This window comes from Schistocerca nitens, chromosome 4 (assembly GCF_023898315.1).
Source record: "Schistocerca nitens isolate TAMUIC-IGC-003100 chromosome 4, iqSchNite1.1, whole genome shotgun sequence".
Classification (NCBI taxonomy): domain Eukaryota; kingdom Metazoa; phylum Arthropoda; class Insecta; order Orthoptera; family Acrididae; genus Schistocerca; species Schistocerca nitens.
In genome coordinates, this window is record NC_064617.1 from 895,476,514 (window position 1) to 895,495,528 (window position 19,015).

At 38.1% G+C, this 19,015-nt stretch overlaps 1 protein-coding gene across 1 annotated transcript in view; it reads right to left on the reverse strand.

Annotated features, from left to right (window-relative positions):
- LOC126253438 (cytochrome b-c1 complex subunit 2, mitochondrial-like) overlaps positions 1–19,015 on the reverse strand; it is a 52,516-nt gene that overhangs the window by 14,098 nt on the left and 19,403 nt on the right. The window contains exon 6 of the mRNA XM_049954784.1: positions 10,536–10,758. Within this exon, the coding sequence (XP_049810741.1) occupies positions 10,536–10,758 (223 nt within the window). The remainder of the gene's footprint in view (positions 1–10,535; positions 10,759–19,015) is intronic.

A 19,015-nucleotide genomic window follows, 5' to 3' on the forward strand; every position in this document is an offset into this window, starting at 1 on the left:
GGGCAGCGTGGAGGGTAAAAATCGTGGAGGGAGACCAAGAGATGAATACACTAAGCAGATTCAGAAGGATGTAGGTTGCAGTACGTACTGGGAGATGAAGAAGCTTGCACAGGACAGGGTAGCATGGAGAGCTGCATCAAACCAGTCTCAGGACTGAAGACCACAACAACAACAACACAATAAAAAATCCTGTGTCCCGTGTTAGTACCTACCCACTGCTTAAATTTTCAATTGAAAAATCATCAGCACTGGTGGCCAAGGACTTGTGAATAAGAAGTCACCCTGCTCTGCCAATGGCCTTGTCACAGAGGGTGGAGGAGTTGATGCAGGTCCAGGGCACTCTCTCGCCCTTGGCATGAGAAACTTCCCCTAAAAGGTGTAATCATCGACAACGATCAACAGCATGAGGATGCAGAAGGCAATGGAAACCACTGCATTAAAGAAACAGTTCATCCACAGGACATGTCGTCTGTAATTGAAAAAGTATCATGATGATATCTCCATTGGCAAAACGTTCCAGATTAGTCCCCCATTCAGATCTCTGGGAGGGAACTGCCAAAGGGGCAATGACGATGAGCAAAAGACTGAATAGCCCACAACGGGATAACATTCTACAAGTTGGAACTTGGACTGATGTTTGAAAGAAATAGGAAAGGTAGGAAATCTGAAAATGGAAATTCAAGACTCAATCTAGATCAGAAAATTGTAAGCCGTATTTACTCGAATCTAAGCCGCACTTTTTTTCCAGTTTTTGTAATCCAAAAAACTGCCTGCGGCTTAGAATCAAGTGCAAAGTAAGTGTAAGTTCTGAAAAATGTTGGTAGGTGCCACCACAACTAACTTCTGCCGTCTAATATATGTAGCGCTACACAGGCATGCTTTGCAGGCACAAAGATAAATACTGGCGCCAAAACCTCTGCGTCAGTAAATAAATTTAAAAAAAGGTGGAAGACGAGATTTTTTTTCTCCACCCCGAGTTTCGACCACTGCATTTTCATACATTGTCCAACGAGGTAAATACAAATTCCGTACTGTTCACCTTCGAATGTAGCAGCATTTCAATTTACTACTAAAATTCGACTGGCAGGACTGTTAGGGATGTTTGTCAATATGGCCAACTCTACGTTCTGAATTTTTTCCTACCTGTCAGAAGAAATGGTTGGTAATAGGAACTTTTATGAATCGTGAATCACATGCAGTATTCTCTTCACCATAAGAATAATACGAATATACACATTTTGCCATGTATTCTTTCATGTTTGCTGCTATCTCATTTAAATCATGTCTGCCTAATAAACTACGAAACTAGTGTGAGACAACAGCAAATGCGGAAGACTATACATATCATGTCATGTTTATATTCGTATTATTCTTATGCCTAACAGTGATGCAGTCAGAAATGAAGCACGGCAATTGACTAGATTTTTAAATCTAAGATGACTCTAATTTCTGTGCAGAATGTAACGTACTAAAGAGGCATCTGCAAAGATTTTCAAACGGAGAAAAATTTTAGCTAAACTCTCATTCAGAACATCATCTATCATACGCAGTCTATTATTTGGTTCTTGTTAATCATTATCAAAGGAAGCAGCAGTGTAAGTAACAACAAATAGCAGTCTCTTGCCATTGTTTCGTTAATGAGGCAATTCCTCTCTCTCTCTTTTTTTTTTTTTATTGTAAGCGGCGGTAGCACGCACAAAAGCAAGCCATGCCGCAAGCAGCGACAGGCAGTAAACACTCATTATCAGAATGTGACAAATAATGCATGACACAGTACAGTAATGCAGTTTCAGCTTATAGTGACGTAAATACCTATAACAAAGAAAATGGCACTTATCAGATCAAAGAAAAATAAGCAATCGATTCAAACCTGACGAAGCATGTGAAAATGGAAGGGTACCCGTATAAATACGGACGAAGCGCCTGACGCATAGCAATGGCTACCTGGTAAAGCTTAACTGCTAAGTTTACAACTCGAACTACACTACAGTAGCTGTATCGTCATTCATTCGACCTAAATTGTGTCTCATATTACAATGGACCAACTTTGTTTCTATTTGGAGGTGCGGCCTAAAACTTTTCTCTCCCCTTGAATTTCGAGTCTCAAATTTCTGGTGCGGCTTAGATTTGAGTAAATACGGTAACCAGAACAGGAAAGTACGGCAGAGTGTGTACTACTGTGAACAGTTCACTGATATGGTTGTCATCAGATTCAACTGCCAACTAGTACCAACAATGGGAGTTCAGGTATAAATGCCAACACTGAAAGCAGAAGATGAAGAGGTGGAGATAGATAGATAGAACATTTGAGGATACTGAACAGGTAATTCAGCATGTAAAGGGAGATGAAAATCTAGTCATTGTGGGCATTGGGATGCAGTTGTAGGGTAAGTATTGACTGTAGGAATGGGAGAGGAGAAAGTCTAACTGAGTTCTGAACTAAATTTTAGATGGTAATAGTGAATACTCTGCTCAAGAATCAGAAGAGGATGAAGTATACTAGGAAAAGACCAGGCAACATGGGGGCAATCCAACTGTGTTACATCATGTCAGACAGAGATTCTGGAATCAGGTATTAGATTGTAAGGGTAGACAAGATTCCGTCAGAATTTCAAAAATCGTTGGGGAAGTGGCAACCACGTGACTATTCAAGTTTGTGTGTAGAATCTGAGACTGCCAACGTACCATCAGACTTCTGGAAAAACTTAGAATATTATACAGAAGAATGAAAAAGAAAATTGAGGATCTGTTAAATCATGATCAGTTTAGATTTGGAAGAGGAAAAGGCACCAGAGAGGCAGTTCTGATGTGATGTCATGCTTAATATTGGAAGCAATATAGAAGATCATCATCATCATCATTTAAGACTGATTATGCCTTTCAGCATTCAGTCTGGACCATAGCCCCCCTTATAAAATTCCTCCATGATCCCCTATTCAGTGCTAACATTGGTGCCTCTTCTGATGTTAAACCTATTACTTCAAAATCATTCTTAACCAAATCCAGGTACCTTCTCCTTGGTCTGCCCCGGCTCCTCCTACCCTCTACTGCTGAACCCATGAGTCTCTTGGGTAACCTTGCTTCTCCCGTGCGTATAACATGACCACACCATCTAAGCCTGTTCGCCCTGACTGCTGCATCTATAGAGTTCATTCCCAGTTTTTCTTTAATTTCCTCATTGTGGACACCCTCCTGCCATTGTTCCCATCTACTAGTACCTGCAATCATCCTAGCTACTTTCATATCCGTAACCTCAACCTTGTTGATAAGGTAACCTGAATCCACCCAGCTTTCGCTCCCATACAACAAAGTTGGTCGAAAGATTGAAGGGTGCACAGATAACTTAGTCTTGGTACTGACTTTCCTCTTGCAGAAGAGAGTAGATCGTAGCTGAGCGCTCACTGCATTAGCTTTGCTACACCTCGCTTCCAGTTCTTTCACTATGTTACCATCCTGTGAGAATATGCATCCTAAGTACTTGAAACCGTCCACCTGTTCTAACTTTGTTCCCCCTATTTGGCACTCAATCCGTTTATATTTCTTTCCCACTGACATTACTTTCGTTTTGGAGGTGCTAATCTTCATACCATAGTCCTTACATTTCTGATCTAGCTCTGAAATATTACTTTGCAAACTTTCAATCGAATCTGCCATCACAACTAAGTCATCCGCATATGCAAGACTGCTTATTTTGTGTTCACATATCTTAATCTCACACAGCCAGTCTATAGTTTTCGACATATGATCCATAAATAATATGAACACCAGTGGAGACAGGTTGCAGCCTTGTCTTACCCCTGAAACTACTCTGAACCACGAACTCAATTTACCGTCAACTCTAACTGCTGCCTGACTATCCATGTAAAGACCTTTAATTGCTTGCAAAAGTTTGCCTCCTATTCCATAATCTCGTAGAACAGACAATAACTTCCTCCTAGGAACCTGGTCATATGCCTTTTCTAGATCTATAAAGCATAGATACAATTCCCTGTTCAACTCATAACACTTCTCCATTATTTGCCGTAAGCTAAAGATCTGGTCCTGACAGCCTCTAAGAGGCCTAAACCCACACTGATTTTCATCCAATTGGTCCTCAACTAATACTCGCACTTTCCTTTCAACAATACCTGAGAAGATTTTACCCACAACGCTGATTAAAGAGATACCTCTGTAGTTGTTACAACCTTTTCTGTTTCCATGTTTAAAAATTGGTGTGATTACTGCTTTTGTCCAGACTGATGGAACCTGTCCCGACTCACACGCCAATTCAATTATCCAGTGTAGCCATTTAAGACCTGACATTCCACTGTATTTGATGAGTTCTGACTTAATTTCATCCACCCCAGCTGCTTTATTGCACTGCAATCTATTGACCATTTTCTCCACTTCCTCAAATGTGATCCTATTTCCATCATCATTCCTATCCCATTCTACCTCGAAATCTGAAACATTACTGATCATATTTTCACCTACATTGAGCAACTCTTCGAAATATTCCTCCATCTGCCCAAGGCATCCACAGGATTCACCAGCAGTTTTCCTGACCTGTCCAAAATACTTGTCATTTCCTTCTTACCCCCCTTTCGAAGACTGCTAATTACACTCCAGAATGGTTTTCCAGCAGCTTGACCCATAGTCTCCAACCTGTTTCCAAAGTCTTCCCAAGATTTCTTCTTGGATGCTGCAATTATCTGTTTGGCTTTGTTTCTTTCTTCAACATAACTTTCTCTGTCTACCTGAGTTCTAGTATGTAGCCATTTTTGATACGCCTTCTTTTTCCTTTTACAGGCTGCCTTGACTGTGTCATTCCACCAAGCTGTTTGCTTCATCCTACTTTTACACACTACTGTTCCAAGACATTCTTTAGCCACCTCTAGTACTGCGTCCCTGTACCTTGTCCATTCCTTTTCCAATAACTGTAATTGACTACATTCAACTAACTGGTACCTTTCTGAGATCGCTGTTATGTACTTGTGCCTGATTTCCTTATCCTGAAGTTTCTCCACTCTTATCCTCCTACATATGGACCTGACCTCCTGCACTTTTGGCCTCACAATCCCAATTTCACTGCAGATTAAATAATGATCAGTGTCATCAAAAAATCCCCTGAATACACGTGTGTCCCTCACAGCCTTCCTGAATTCCTGATCTGTTATTATATAGTCAATGACAGATCTGGTTCCCCTGCCTTCCCAAGTATACCGGTGAATGTTCTTATGTTTAAAAAAAGGAGTTTGTGATTACTAAGCCCATACTGGCACAGAAATCCAAGAGTTGTTTCCCGTTCCTGTTGGCCTCCATATCCTCTCCAAATTTACCCATACCCTTTTCATACCCTTCTGTTCGATTTCCAATCCTGGCGTTAAAATCACCCATGAGCAGAACACTGTCCTTGTCCTTTACTCTAACAACTACATCACTGAGTGCCTCATAAAAACTATCCATCTTATCTTGATCCGTCCCTTCACAATGCGAATATACTGACACAATCCTAATTTTCTTGCTGGACACTGTCAGATCTATCCACATCAGTCGCTCGTTTACATACCTTATTGCAACTACGCTGGGTTCCATTTCTTTCCTGATGTAAAGCCCTATACCCCATTGTGCTATTCCTGCTTTGACTCCTGAAAGGTAGACCTTGTATTCTCCCACTACTTCTTCTTTCTCACCCCTTACCCGAATGTCACTAACAGCTAAAACGTTCAGCCCCATCTTACTTGCAGCCTCTGCCAGCTGTACCTTCTTCCCAGAGTAGCCCCCGTTGATATTAATAGCTCCCCATCTCAATACCATTTGTTTGCCAAGTCGTATCTTAGGAGTCCCTGGTTTGTCAGTTAGAGGTGGGACTCCGTCACCTCCAAAGGTCCAAGGCATTTTGCTCTGATTGTTGCCAGCATCATATTTAAAGTAACAGGAAAGCAGGTTGCTAGCCTTACTTGCCCCGAGTCCCATTGGGTTTTACCCCCAATGGCTGAGGGACTAACCGGCGGCTTTGGTAGTCTTTGCCGTATGAGCACAAAGGTGACCACGACTCAGAATATGTCCGAGATGCCCAGCCTTATTCCAAAGTAACTGGTATCCCGACTGTCAGGACCACTTACTTGGCCACTCCTACATTGCCCATGGTTCATGAACTAGGACATGACTACAGGAACCCACACCATGAACCACAATATAGAAGATGGAGAAAAAAAAAAAAAAAAAAAAAAAAAAAAAAAAAAAAAAAAATCACGGTATGTTCATTGGATATGTCAACCTGGAAAAGGTGTTCAATAATGTAAAATGGTGCATGGTGTCTGAAATTTTGAGAAACATACCGGTAAGCTATAGGGAAAGACATGCAATATACAACATGTATGAAAAACAAGAAGGAACAATAAGATTGAGAGGCCAAGAATGAAGTGCCCACTTATTTCCAAGATTGTTTATACTAAGCTGCAGAAATTTCACTGGGAAGCCCTTACATATCCTCTTTACACTTCCAATCTCTTCCCAAGCTATATCCATATTTTTGATGCCCTGAAGAAAGACATTTGTGGCCGTCAATTTGCTTCGCACTAAGAGGTGCATGACTGGATACAGTCTTGGTTCTGTAGTCTACCGCAAATGTTTTTTCATGAAGGCATTGACTGTCTTTCCTCTCAGTGGGATAAATGCATTAACAGTTACAGCAATTACTTTTGAAATAATGAACAGTTTACTAACTATTGTCTCATTTTCATTTGACTCCCTTTGTAACATCACATGCCCTCTCAGCGTGTGAAATTTCATTTACTTTCCTCCTTCCCTTTTGGGTACTTCTTTGTCAGGCAGTGTAGTTGGCATATTAGTAACTTTTCAAGCAGTTATCACTGTGAAAAGGGTGTATAAAGGAGTGATCCAATAAACAAATCTATTTTATAAATCACAATAATGGTCAAGCAAGTGAGAATTCCACACATATCTAAACAATTATTAAATACTTAAACTGCTGAAAAAAATGTTGTCACATTTCTATAATGATTGCAATTATAAAATCTCCTGGAGTAGACATTACTTTTCAGACTAAGCATACAGGATTGTCCAAAATCTTTGAGTTAAGATAAAAAAAACTGAAATGTTGCACCGTTTCCTAGTTAATTAGCATTGAGGTTAGCCTTCAGGTCATTACATGTGCAAATTCAAGCAGTCTGCCAGATATAATTAATGCCAGCTGCTCTCATAGCAAAGATGATAGCACATGACATTGCTCAGCTTTTGGCTCGGGTTCAATCCTTACTACCATCCCATATCCAATTTTTATATCAGACTCTTGATTGGTTTTAGGAAACCAAACCAAGATCATGTTTAGTGATGGTGCCTCTAGCACGCCACTTCAGTTTGTGAGCATAACTTGAGTAACTTCAACGTCAATTAAACCACTGGCTTATACAGCTGGCTCACAGCCAGTCACAAGTTACAAGTCCACTATTACATTGTCAGCTGTGAGAATGGCCGAGCAGCTACAGCTTCTTTTTAGTGTTTCTTCTTCTCTGTTAATAGATGGCGTGACGGGATACCGTAGGACATCTGAGAAATCAATCTATTTAGTGTGTGTAACACACTATTTCCTTCGATATTTTGTGACTTATAAGCAGTTTTTTCACATTTTGTTACGTTTAACCCCCCTCCCCCAATCCCATCTAGGAAAAACCCTCCAGAAATTCTGTTGTGCGCAAAGCAAGGAAGAAGAAAAGTGATACATGGTTTGGGTGTTAGAAATGTCTAGTGGCGTTGCACATGTGTATTTTTTGGGTATACCACACCAACCTCTAAAACAGTATTACCTTCACTTCTCATCCTTCCAATAAATAGTAAGAATAGATCTATGAATAAATCCTATCAAAAAAACTATATAATTCTGATTGAAATAGTAAATGTATGGTCAACTATGGAGAAAAATATTAGTAAGTCATTGGGTTAATTCTGAAAAGGGGCAATGTACCTAATTCTTTTTCTTAACAGTTATTTCCCTGCAACACCCTTGCAAGCCTTTACGACAGTTTCTGACCACCAAGTACAGTATTGCAATGTGCGCCTCTCTTTTGTATCACTATGAACATACAGTAGTTACTTAGCAGATTTTTCCACCCTAAGATAAATGTCTCCTTTTTTCTGTTGATATGTCTAAAGGTAACCACTGGCTGGTCGTAACAGGTCACATTGATACAAAATGCTACTGCGACTGTGTAAAATGAACATATACTACCACTTAATCTTCATGGACAGTACATATTTTTTTTTTCCAACATATGTGTCGTCTAAGCATTCTGAACAACATTTTGTTTACACCCACATCCTCCATAGCTTCACTGTAGCCTTCTCTCAAAGTTTGAAACTTGTCACTCTTATAGTCCCGATTCATTGTATGTCCACAATTGACACTTTCCCACTGCCAAAAGTTTCTGTTACCTAGATGACTTTAACCGTTAGCCATGGACCATACGACTGTTGTGGAGGTTTCATTCACTGACAATATTTTAACTGCATATACCAGGAGTGTCCGACCCACAACCCGCATGCGGGTGAAACAAAGTATCAATGCGGCCCAAGAAAAGAGCATCTATCACACGATCGGTAAAAATATAAGTAAACGAATGAATTTCAATGACATTTCTTTTAAATAAAATATTGATAAATTGATACAATCAGGAAAATATCTTTTATTATATGGCCAAACTTGATGTTATTTTTTGCTGAACTCTGTATTATTTCTTCCAAATTTGATGTAATTTTTGCCAAATTCACTGTTATTTTTGCCAAATTCACTGTTATTTTAGGCAAATTCAGTGCTATTTTTCACCAAAGTCAGTGCTATTTTTCACCAAAGTCAGTGCTATTTTTCACCAAAGTCAGTGCTATTTTTCACCAAAGTCAGTGCTATTTTTCACCAAAGTCAGTGCTATTTATCTTAGCCTTGAGAAGATTATAATTCCAAATGTAATTTTAACACTTGATGTAATTTTAACATTTGATAACCATCAGTTACGAATATGGAAAAATTAAAAATTTTGTGATATTTCGTAAAAAGTGCGATTTCATGCTATTTCAATAAAAACTGCTAATTTTTAATTACCCCCTCAGCGGTTATTGTTAACGTTATGTAAATTATGTGCAACCTAAAAACACTTGTCTTCTTCCCAATGTGACGCAGATAAGCTAAAATATTGGATACACCTGGTACAGACCCATAACGAAAGTAAACCTCCAAAGTTCTGACACCAAACACACAGTCTTTTTCTAAAGCTCAAGCCACCATCACTTATGATGATATTGGATTCACCCATGGCCAACTGCACATGCTAAACAAGAGTACTTACATTTAGAGAGCAATCTGTGGAAAAAAGTACTGTCATGTAAGTCAACTTTATTGAAACTACTGTCCAGCATTTACACTGGCATAACAACCATCACGTTATCAGTCTGGATGAATGGATACAAACCGAGAGCTTACACTCGGAATGCACACTATCCTGTAGTGAAGTACTCCTTGAAACAATATCTGTACCCCTGATCTTGTTTTATCATGTCTCATCCCTATAACACCCCCCCCCCCCCACCCCAACCACAGTTGCTCCCAGAATATCACAAACAGGAAATTTCTCAACACCACATATTTGGTTCTTGCCACTATCTTGCCCTCAACTTACAATATTCTTTCTAGTCTCATTTTCCTTTTGTTTCTTTCATTTTACTACCTTTTTTCTGCTCTGTAGTATTTTTCCTATTTCCTCCATTTTTTGATCATTCAGGACATATATCCACTTGCATAGTGCCATCTCTATATTTTCTGTTCTCTGCTGTATAGATCTCATCTGCTGCAATAAACAATTTTCCCACTTTCAAACTGTCCTATAAGCTTCTCTTGATCCAAGTTTTGAGTGATCCCTAAACTTTACCAGTATCTTTACCCCTTCAACCTTTTCTCTCTTCTTCCAACAGAAGCTCACGGTACAGAAGGTAAACAAGTACATGTAAGTTTTCATCTATTATTGCTTACTCAGTAGATGTTATCTACCTTATGTAGAAAGATCTTCCAGTTCACTAGTCACTTTCATATACTTTAGTCTTATCATAATGTAGCAATTCAAACCTGAAGAACAAAGAAAGAATCTTTCACTATACTTTCACTATTCTTGTTTTGAAAATACCTGACAGATTAAAATTGTTTGCCAGACCAAGATTTGAAGCCAGTTTTTCGTGGGCAATGAATATTCTTACTGACTGAGCTATGCATGCATGAATATTTCTCCACAATGTCCTTTCTTTGAGGAATGCTAGTAATGTAGGGTATGCAGGAGAGCTTCTATGAAGTCTGAGGAGTAGAGAGACACTGGCAACATCAAAGTTGTGAGGGCAAATCCCAAATCATGTCTGGATAGCCTAGTCAGAGAGAGTATTACCCATCAAAGTTTTAATAGAAATTAATGTAGGATGACCAACCTATAAAGTGCAAAAGTGATCAGTATCACAAGTACATAAAATAATCACCAGACACTAAAACAGAAACTTACCACACCAATGACATTTGCTGGAGCAGATGCTATGAATCCAAAGAGTCCAGAATCAGTGAATGAAACATTCAGTGCGTTGACAGCAAATGGATCACTACCTGCTGCAGAGGCAGCAGCTTTCTGCAGTAGAGATCCTGCAGGATTTCCCCACTTTACAGAGGGGCCCACTCCTAATGCATACTGTAGCACAGAAGCTGCCAGCACCTGCTTTGAGTCTTTTAAACTGGAAAAGTAATCCAAGAGAGACACAATATAGCAATTTATTCAATTTCTAACAAAAAATGCCAAAATTAATAATAATATTAATAATTTTCCTAGAAACTGACAATCCCTGGTTTCAAGTAAACAAGGGAAATACTGGACAATCACACGCTATCATTATTTGGGAGAGAAAGGGCAGCATTATCCCACTTGGTAACCAATCCACCTGTCAAGAGACAGCAGGGGGACCCAGGCAAACATAAATGCTGAGACAGTCCGAGTTCTCTGGTAAACTTCCATCTAGAATTCACAAATATATTGTGCACCTTCAGCATCAACACACTAACTCAATCCTGAAAATTGCACACCCTAGCTAAACTGACAAGAACTCCACACACTAGCCCTCCAAGAAACATGATTCACCGATGACACTATAGACTAGTGGCTCCCAACAGGTGGTCCGCGGACCCCCAGAGGACCACGAGCTATGCCAGAAGGGTCCCCAAGATGCTATTAGAATAAAAAATATATTACATATATTACATATGATAACAAATTTTTTTTGTTTTGGCCACTTCCTGCATTAGCGAACGCTAACTTCTGCATCTAGCGCCTTCCTAGAGCCAACTGACACTAGCACTCTCTAGTGTAAAACTACAATTAGATAGAGGCAAATAGTTCTGCTGTATGCCGTTAGACTGCGCGCGCTGTCTCTTTGCAGCTGTCAACTGACAGTCACTTTACACAGAAACTCACATTTCAGATGACAATCGGCCATTGTTAATTTACTGCCAGTGCTTTCACAGACCGTGTTGTTTACATATTCAATATTCTGTATTAAAACAGTAGTGTTTGTAAAGCGTTGTTTTTCGCGGAAGCTACAGTTCGTGTAGTTAAAAATGGACCGTTGGTTAAAAAGTGGTTTGTTAAAACAAGAAAGGCCTACAGATGAAGAGGAAGATAATACATTTGATGTTCAAGCAAGTAAGTCAGTGACTCTCGAACCGAAGTTGTCAGTGTCCATCGAACCTAAATCGTCGGTGTCCCTTGAACCTAACCCTTCCAAGATCAGTGTTAAGTTTACTGGAAAAATTAGAAAATATAACTCTGATTACTTATACATTGGTTTTACGTTCACTGGACCTGAGCAACAGCCTAAACCTCAATGTGTAATTTGCTATGAAAGCCTTTCGAATGAATGTATGAAATCAGCAAAACTCCGGTGCCATCTTGAAACAAAGCACTCAGAGTTCAAAAGCAAGTCTCTAGATTTTTTCAAAAATAAATTAGGAGAGCTGAAAACATCTCGTAAAACAATTACTAAACACTGTGGTGCAAATGTAAATGAAAATGCAACCCTTGCGTCTTACGAGGTGGCTCAGCTTGTTGCTAAATGTGGGAAAAACCACACAACTGCTGACGAACTTATACTGCCCTCAGCAAAAATACTTTGCAAGAGAATGTTAGGTGATGCAGCTGCTAAGGTATTATAGGAACTGTCTCGTTCTCAAATAATACTGTTCAAAGGCGAATTACTGATATGGCAGTTAACATCGAAGAAACATTGCTGGCTAGACTTTACATGAGTGACATGTACACTCTACAATTGGATGAAAGCACAGACATATCAAAAAAAGCTACAATGTTGGTTTTCGCACAATTCTTATGGGAGGACCAAGTGTTTGAAGATTTTCTTTTTCATGTGAACTACTGCATACAACAGCAGACGATATTTTTACTGCATTAAATAATTATCTCAATGAACAAAATGTCACCAGGAAAAAATGTGTAGGCATGTTGACGGATGGAGCAAAGTCAATGGCTGGCTAAAGAAACAGGACTTCTAGCTCGTGTCAAAGCAGTAGTCACTGAGGTGAAATGGACTCACTGTTGTATCCATTGTGAAGCCTTAGTAGCCAAAAGATTGCCTGAACCTTTGTAAAAGATACTTAACGAAGTAGTTCAAATCAACAAATACATTAAAACTCAACATCTGCAATCCAGATTATTTTCTTCATTGTGTAAAGAGATCGGCAGTGAGCATGAGCAACTTCTTATTCACACAGAAGTAAGATGACTTTCTCGAGGTAGGATCTTGTCAAGATTTTTCGAACTTAGAGACAAAGTTCGTGTCTTCCTTCTTGACACAAAGTATGCGGATTTTCTCACTAACTTCTCTTGGCTTTGCTCAGTTGCGTACTTAGCTGATGTGTTTGAATACTTGAATGTGTCAAACTTGAGTTTACAAGGAAAAAATGTAGACATGTTCAAAGTTGAGGATAAGATCAGTGTTATGGTCAAGAAGTGTCAGATCTGGGCGTCAAGGACAGAAAACGAGTCACTAACTAACTTATCTACTTTAAAACAATTCTTGGAGTCATCAGAGATCTCTGCCTGACCAGATCAAGATCAATGTAGCCAAGCATCTACGCAGCCTAGCCACCACTTTTAGAGAGTATTTCCCTGAACCTGATCCTGACGACAGATGGATTCGAAATCCCTTTAGCTGTGAAGAAACAGACAAAATCCAAGGCCTCACAGAAGAAGAGCAAGATCAACTTGTGGATCTGTCCAGCTGTGGTACAATGATAAACATTTTCATCGGTGATAAAATTATACACTTCTGGGCATCAGCACGCAAGGACTACAAGAAACTTAGAGATACAGCAATGAAAAAGATCCTTCCATTTGCAACCACATATCGGTGTGAGCAAGCATTTTTGTCCATGTGTTTCATGAAAAACAAATATAGGAAGCAGCTCGACATGCAGTCAGATTTCAGAGTGAAAGTTTCAAGTTTGGAACCTAATATTTAAGAAATAATGGACTGAGGGGTCAGATTGAAGTCATCTCACTGTATTTTTTCAAATAAATAATACCTTGTATGAAATTAGTGTTTTCTTATTTTTCACACGTCTACTCAATGCAATCTCAAGTGTAGTACACTCAAGACCAATACAATCAGTCTTAATGTTTTCCTGTCATTTTCAGTTCTTACTCAATTTTATTTTTTAAGGAGTTTGTTATACTAAGCACCCAGATTTGAAGACAAAGATTTTGAGCAATAATCAGAAATTTAACAATAACAATGATGGCTAAACTGAAAAAGTTTTAATCTCAATATTTTTTCAGTAATGAATATGTCAATGTTTTTTCTAAGCACCAGAAATAGAAAACGTAAAGAAAGACTCTTAATTTGGCGTTTTTAGGTAAATGATACTGTGGTATGACAAGGTACCAATCATGCTCAATGAGGGGGTCCTCGAGAAAATTTTGTTGGGAACCCCTGCTATAGACTATAGTAACTATTGTATTTTAAAACAGAAACTGAGTTACCAATGGCACTCCACTTCTGGGCATGGTCTTTGTGATACATAGAAGCTTCCCCACAAACAATCACCTCTTGACTATGCGCATACAATCTGCCAATAAGAAATTCACATTCATCAATGTTCATATGCCCACTAACAATAACAACAGAAAAGACCCATAAAACACTGAAAACTCTGGGCCAAAGTCACGAGTGTCATGGCACAAATCCCTGCAGAAGAAGTGAAGATTCTGCTGAGTGACTTCAATGTGCAAATCGGCAAAGAAAGAAAATAACAGAAAACACGTTCACAAACAAAAATGGCCCAAAGACTTGCCAAAAGTACAACTTAGAAATCATATCAAAATAATTGAGAAAAGTTCCACGAAAACAAAAGACTTGGAGCATCCACATACAAGAAATTGGTGAGTATCACATTGATCATATACCTGTTTCCTACCCAGTACAGAAAGAAATCTACAATGTTCCAGTCAGTGGAGGCGCAAACATTTGTTACGACCACAATTTAACAAGAATAAAAGTCAATTTACTCCGAAGGAAATGAGTCAGAAAATAATCATACCCACCAAAAAATCTGACAAGCAAACGAAGAGAAACCAAGTGTAAACAAGAAGAACAAGTTTACACCTGAGAAAAATTCCACAGAAATGGCCAAACAATTAACTACACTGGAAAAGAACTTCAGACATGCCTGACGGGATTCAAAATATGTAAAAGAGCTGAAAAAATGCAAAGAAGTTTTCCTCAACTATAAGAATAAGAAAATGCTAGAAAATATGCAACACCTCTATGAAATCAGGAAACAAGTGATGAAAATCATTAGCCAAACCACGAGGAAATACATGAAAGAACAACTGGATTCCAGCAAAGAAAATTTTTACCACCTACAAGACACAAGATTTCTATAAGATTTTTACAAGAATAATTTGAGAATATACCCCTAAAAATTTAGGTTTCAGAAAATTAGAGGTACGGCTAACCCTGACCAATCAGGTAAACTGTCAGGAAATGGCAGAGTATTTTTCTGAACTCCTCAGCTGCTTCTATGAAGTTTGAGAAGCATTAGAGATACTGGCAGATTCCCGAAGGATATCCCCACTTACTTCAACACCTAATCCATACCACCCTCATGAGAAGAGAGCAATTACGATAATAGGGAATATTAGTAAACGTCAATCCTGTAGAGAATACTTCATTAAGAATAATATACTAACAGTGTATTCATTATATGTTCTAAGAACTATACTGTTAGTAAAAGAAAATATGGAGCACAGTATAATAAATAGTGATATCCATAGTTATAATACAAGGAAGAAAGAGGATTACCACATAAAATTCAGAAATAAAAAAGCAACCGATCATAATCCATTTTCTACTGGAAGATTTTTTTACAACAGACTGCCAAACACCATAAAAATGTTAAAAGGAAACATACTTAAAATAAAATTAAAGCAGCTGTTAATTGCTAAATGTTTGTACTCCATCAAGGATTTTTAATGTTATATGTACTTTATTTCTACTACTAAACTATTATTATTGTTCATGTATGTACTGACTGACTATTTCCACGACTGTAAAAGTTATTATGGACAAATAAACCATTATTATTATTATTATTATTATTATTATTATTATTATTATTAGAAGAGATTCACAGGCATATCCTTAAATTCAAAAATAGGAGAGGAAACGGATTTACTTAACTATCAAGGAATATCCTTTCTGTAAATTACATACAAAATTCTATCAGCATTGCTCCTCAAAATATTTCAGAAGCAACTTTATTACAAAATTTACGCCGGCTTCCACACTGGTTGAAATTGTGTAGAACAAATATTTAATTTAAAAACAATGTTAAAATACAAAGCCCTCAGGGACACCTCAATCATAAGCTTCTTTGTGAACTTCCAAGAAATATTAAGATTCAGTTGATTGGCAACGCCTTTCTATCATCCTTTAAGGACATGGACTTCACCTGAAAATTCTAAACCTCATCAAACAAGCAGTCACCAACACAATCTCCATGGTAAAATTCATGGGTGAGGTGTCAGAACCATTTCTGGTCCAAATAGTCTTTGACAGGCTGATGGTCTGTCTCTTCTCCTCTTTAATCTGGTTTGGACCGTCATCTGAGAGTGGGAAAAAGAACTTAAAAACCAAAACTACTGGAAGACCTAAAAATTACATCCATATTTCTTGCCTAGCTTTCACAGATGTCCAGCAATACTGGGGGACGATAAGGCAACAGCAATTAAATAGGTATAAACTCTTAAGGGATGCTCTGAAAGATATGTCCTTGAAATATCTTTCCAGAAACCCAAGTACATCCACTCAAAAACAATCTACTGAAAAAGACATCAGCCCTTTATGAAGAAAAGATATCGGACTCTAAGGTGTGCTAAACTCAAATTGTTTCAGCTAACGGTTTTCTTAAAAATGGATGATAAATATTTCATAGTCGCTGGCAAGCCTGAATGGGTGGTGTAACATCCACGAGATAAATTTTTGGCTACAGTGCGACGAGAGGAAATTATGCCTCTAACAGTTATAAACATCTATTCAACATATGAAAAAAAGATGATAAATATTAATTATTTATATAATATTTTATGATATAATTGTACATATCGATGTGTATCATACAAAGACAAAGATAAGTGTGAAGTGCTTTTATGATCTGTGTTTTGTCTTCCTTTGTTTTTACCTTTTGTTGGATGGCTTTTGTAGGTTCAGCACCCAAGACGCATATCAAACTGAGGTCTGTTAAGAAATTGTAGTTATTTGTTAATTATTACTTGAAAATAGAGTTCGTCATTATTATAAACATGAGTGAATAATTATTTGTAACTTTAATTCCTCTCTCAGTAAGTATTATCTGTGTTAATTATTTCTTTCCACTGCAACGAGCGCAGCCATTGATGATAGCGATTTGTATCGCGTTTTTGTCTGTGTTTTCCTTATAAACAAATCAAATGTTTGCTTGATGAAGTCTAAATAGTGGACAATACGAAAGTAGAGTTTCTGTAAAGTTTAATAAGCAGTTAAAATACTTATTTGGTCTAACAATAGAAAGTCTCTATCAATTTTCTGCCGCCATCTTAACAATTATCACAGCGGCAAATTCAAATTACGCAACTCTGCAGACATAAATGCTGAACGTAATACAAATGTGTAAAAATAAATGTGCACCGGTGGTCCCGAACTCACTTTAATGAAAATAATTCAAATCAGATTGGTTCTTTAAAAAACACTGCTCACAGCACGAACGTTATAACAAACTTTTCTAGCTGATGAATGGAGCTGAAATTAATTACGCACGAGTTGCGAAGAATATTGTTTCAGGTAACATACGTCAGTGTTGTGCGCGGCTGATATTCGGTGGTTTTAATGATCATTTTGCTGAAGATAACTGTTTCCATCATAATCCATAGTTTTATAGAATCTGTTGTATGAACTTTGATTTAGTGACACTTACACAACTTACAGACAACACTTTAACACGACGTTAACTTGGAGTTCTTTAGCAACTTGACCAATTCTTTAGTAATTACTCAATGTAATAAAATAAGATTATCATTTTCATTTACAAATTAGTTAAATACCAAACCACTGAATAACACAGCGAACGCCACAGTGGAATAGGGTGGGTCACACCTGAGCATCTGCCTGATATAAAACCCTACATGAACAAAATGAAATATTGTTCTGCTCTCAATTTTAAATAAAATTTCAATATCTTGTCTACATTTGATTCACTGCTATATATGAGCTAAAATCAATCACATGCAAAGTTACATGATCCATTTTTACCTCTGCAACTCTTTACCATTTCATGCACTGTTTTACTTAATTTGATACAGGGCAGTAAGTATGATGGATAAAAGAAAGAAATTCAGTTTTTATCAAATAAAGATATCAGACTGTAAGATGTGCCAAAACCAAATTTTTTCACCGAATAGTTTTCAAAAAAATCAGCTGATAAGTATTTCATTTCGCCTGGAATGCCATCTGTCAGCACAGGCACTAGCATTTGTCAAACAACACGACATAAGAAAGGCGCCTCAGCACGGAATGCTAGAGCACATCTGTAGCAGTGAAAGGGTTAAAATAATGTTGATGTCCCTTCCGTAGATATGAAGTGCACTGGTCCTCATGGGCGCAGAACAAGTCAAAAAACCTTAAACGTTTTCATTTAAGAGTTAATAACTGATCTGTCACTGTAGCCACACATCACAGAGAATTTGTTTACAATGCTTATTTACACTGATCACATTACAGCACTGAAGATGGAGTAAAAGGGGTTGGCCACAAATAATTCCTTTAAGCTCCTCTTAAATTGAACTTCAGAGAAACAATTTTATGGCTGAAACTTCCTGGCAAATTATATCTGTGTGCCAGTCCAGGGCTAGAACCTGGGACCTTTGCCTTTTGTGGGCAAGTGTTCTACCAAATGAGTTACCCAAGCACAATTCACGACTCATCCTAGCAGTTTTACTTCCTCCAGTACCTCATCTCCTACCAATAGGAACTTCACTTAAGTTCTCCTGTGAAATTTTCAGCACTAGCACTCTTGGAAACAAGGATACATGAAAGACATGGCTTAGCAACAGCCTGGAGGACGTTTCCAGAATGACTTTTTCACTTTACAGTGGAGTGTGCTTTCTTCCAGAGTGCTGGTCATGTAACTTTCCTAGAACTGTAAAATTTGGAAGATAGGAGATGAGTTACTGGTGGAAGAAAAGCTGTGATGACAGGACGTGAGACATGCTTGGGTAGTTCTGTTAGTAGAGCACTTGCACATGAAAGGCAAAGATACCGGGTTCAAGTCCAAATCCCACACACAGTTTTAATCTACCAGTAAGTTTAATATCAGCACACACTCCGCAGCAGAGTGAGAAATTCATTCTGTATTTTACAGCTGCTGCCAAGTTATTGGAAAAAAAAGCAC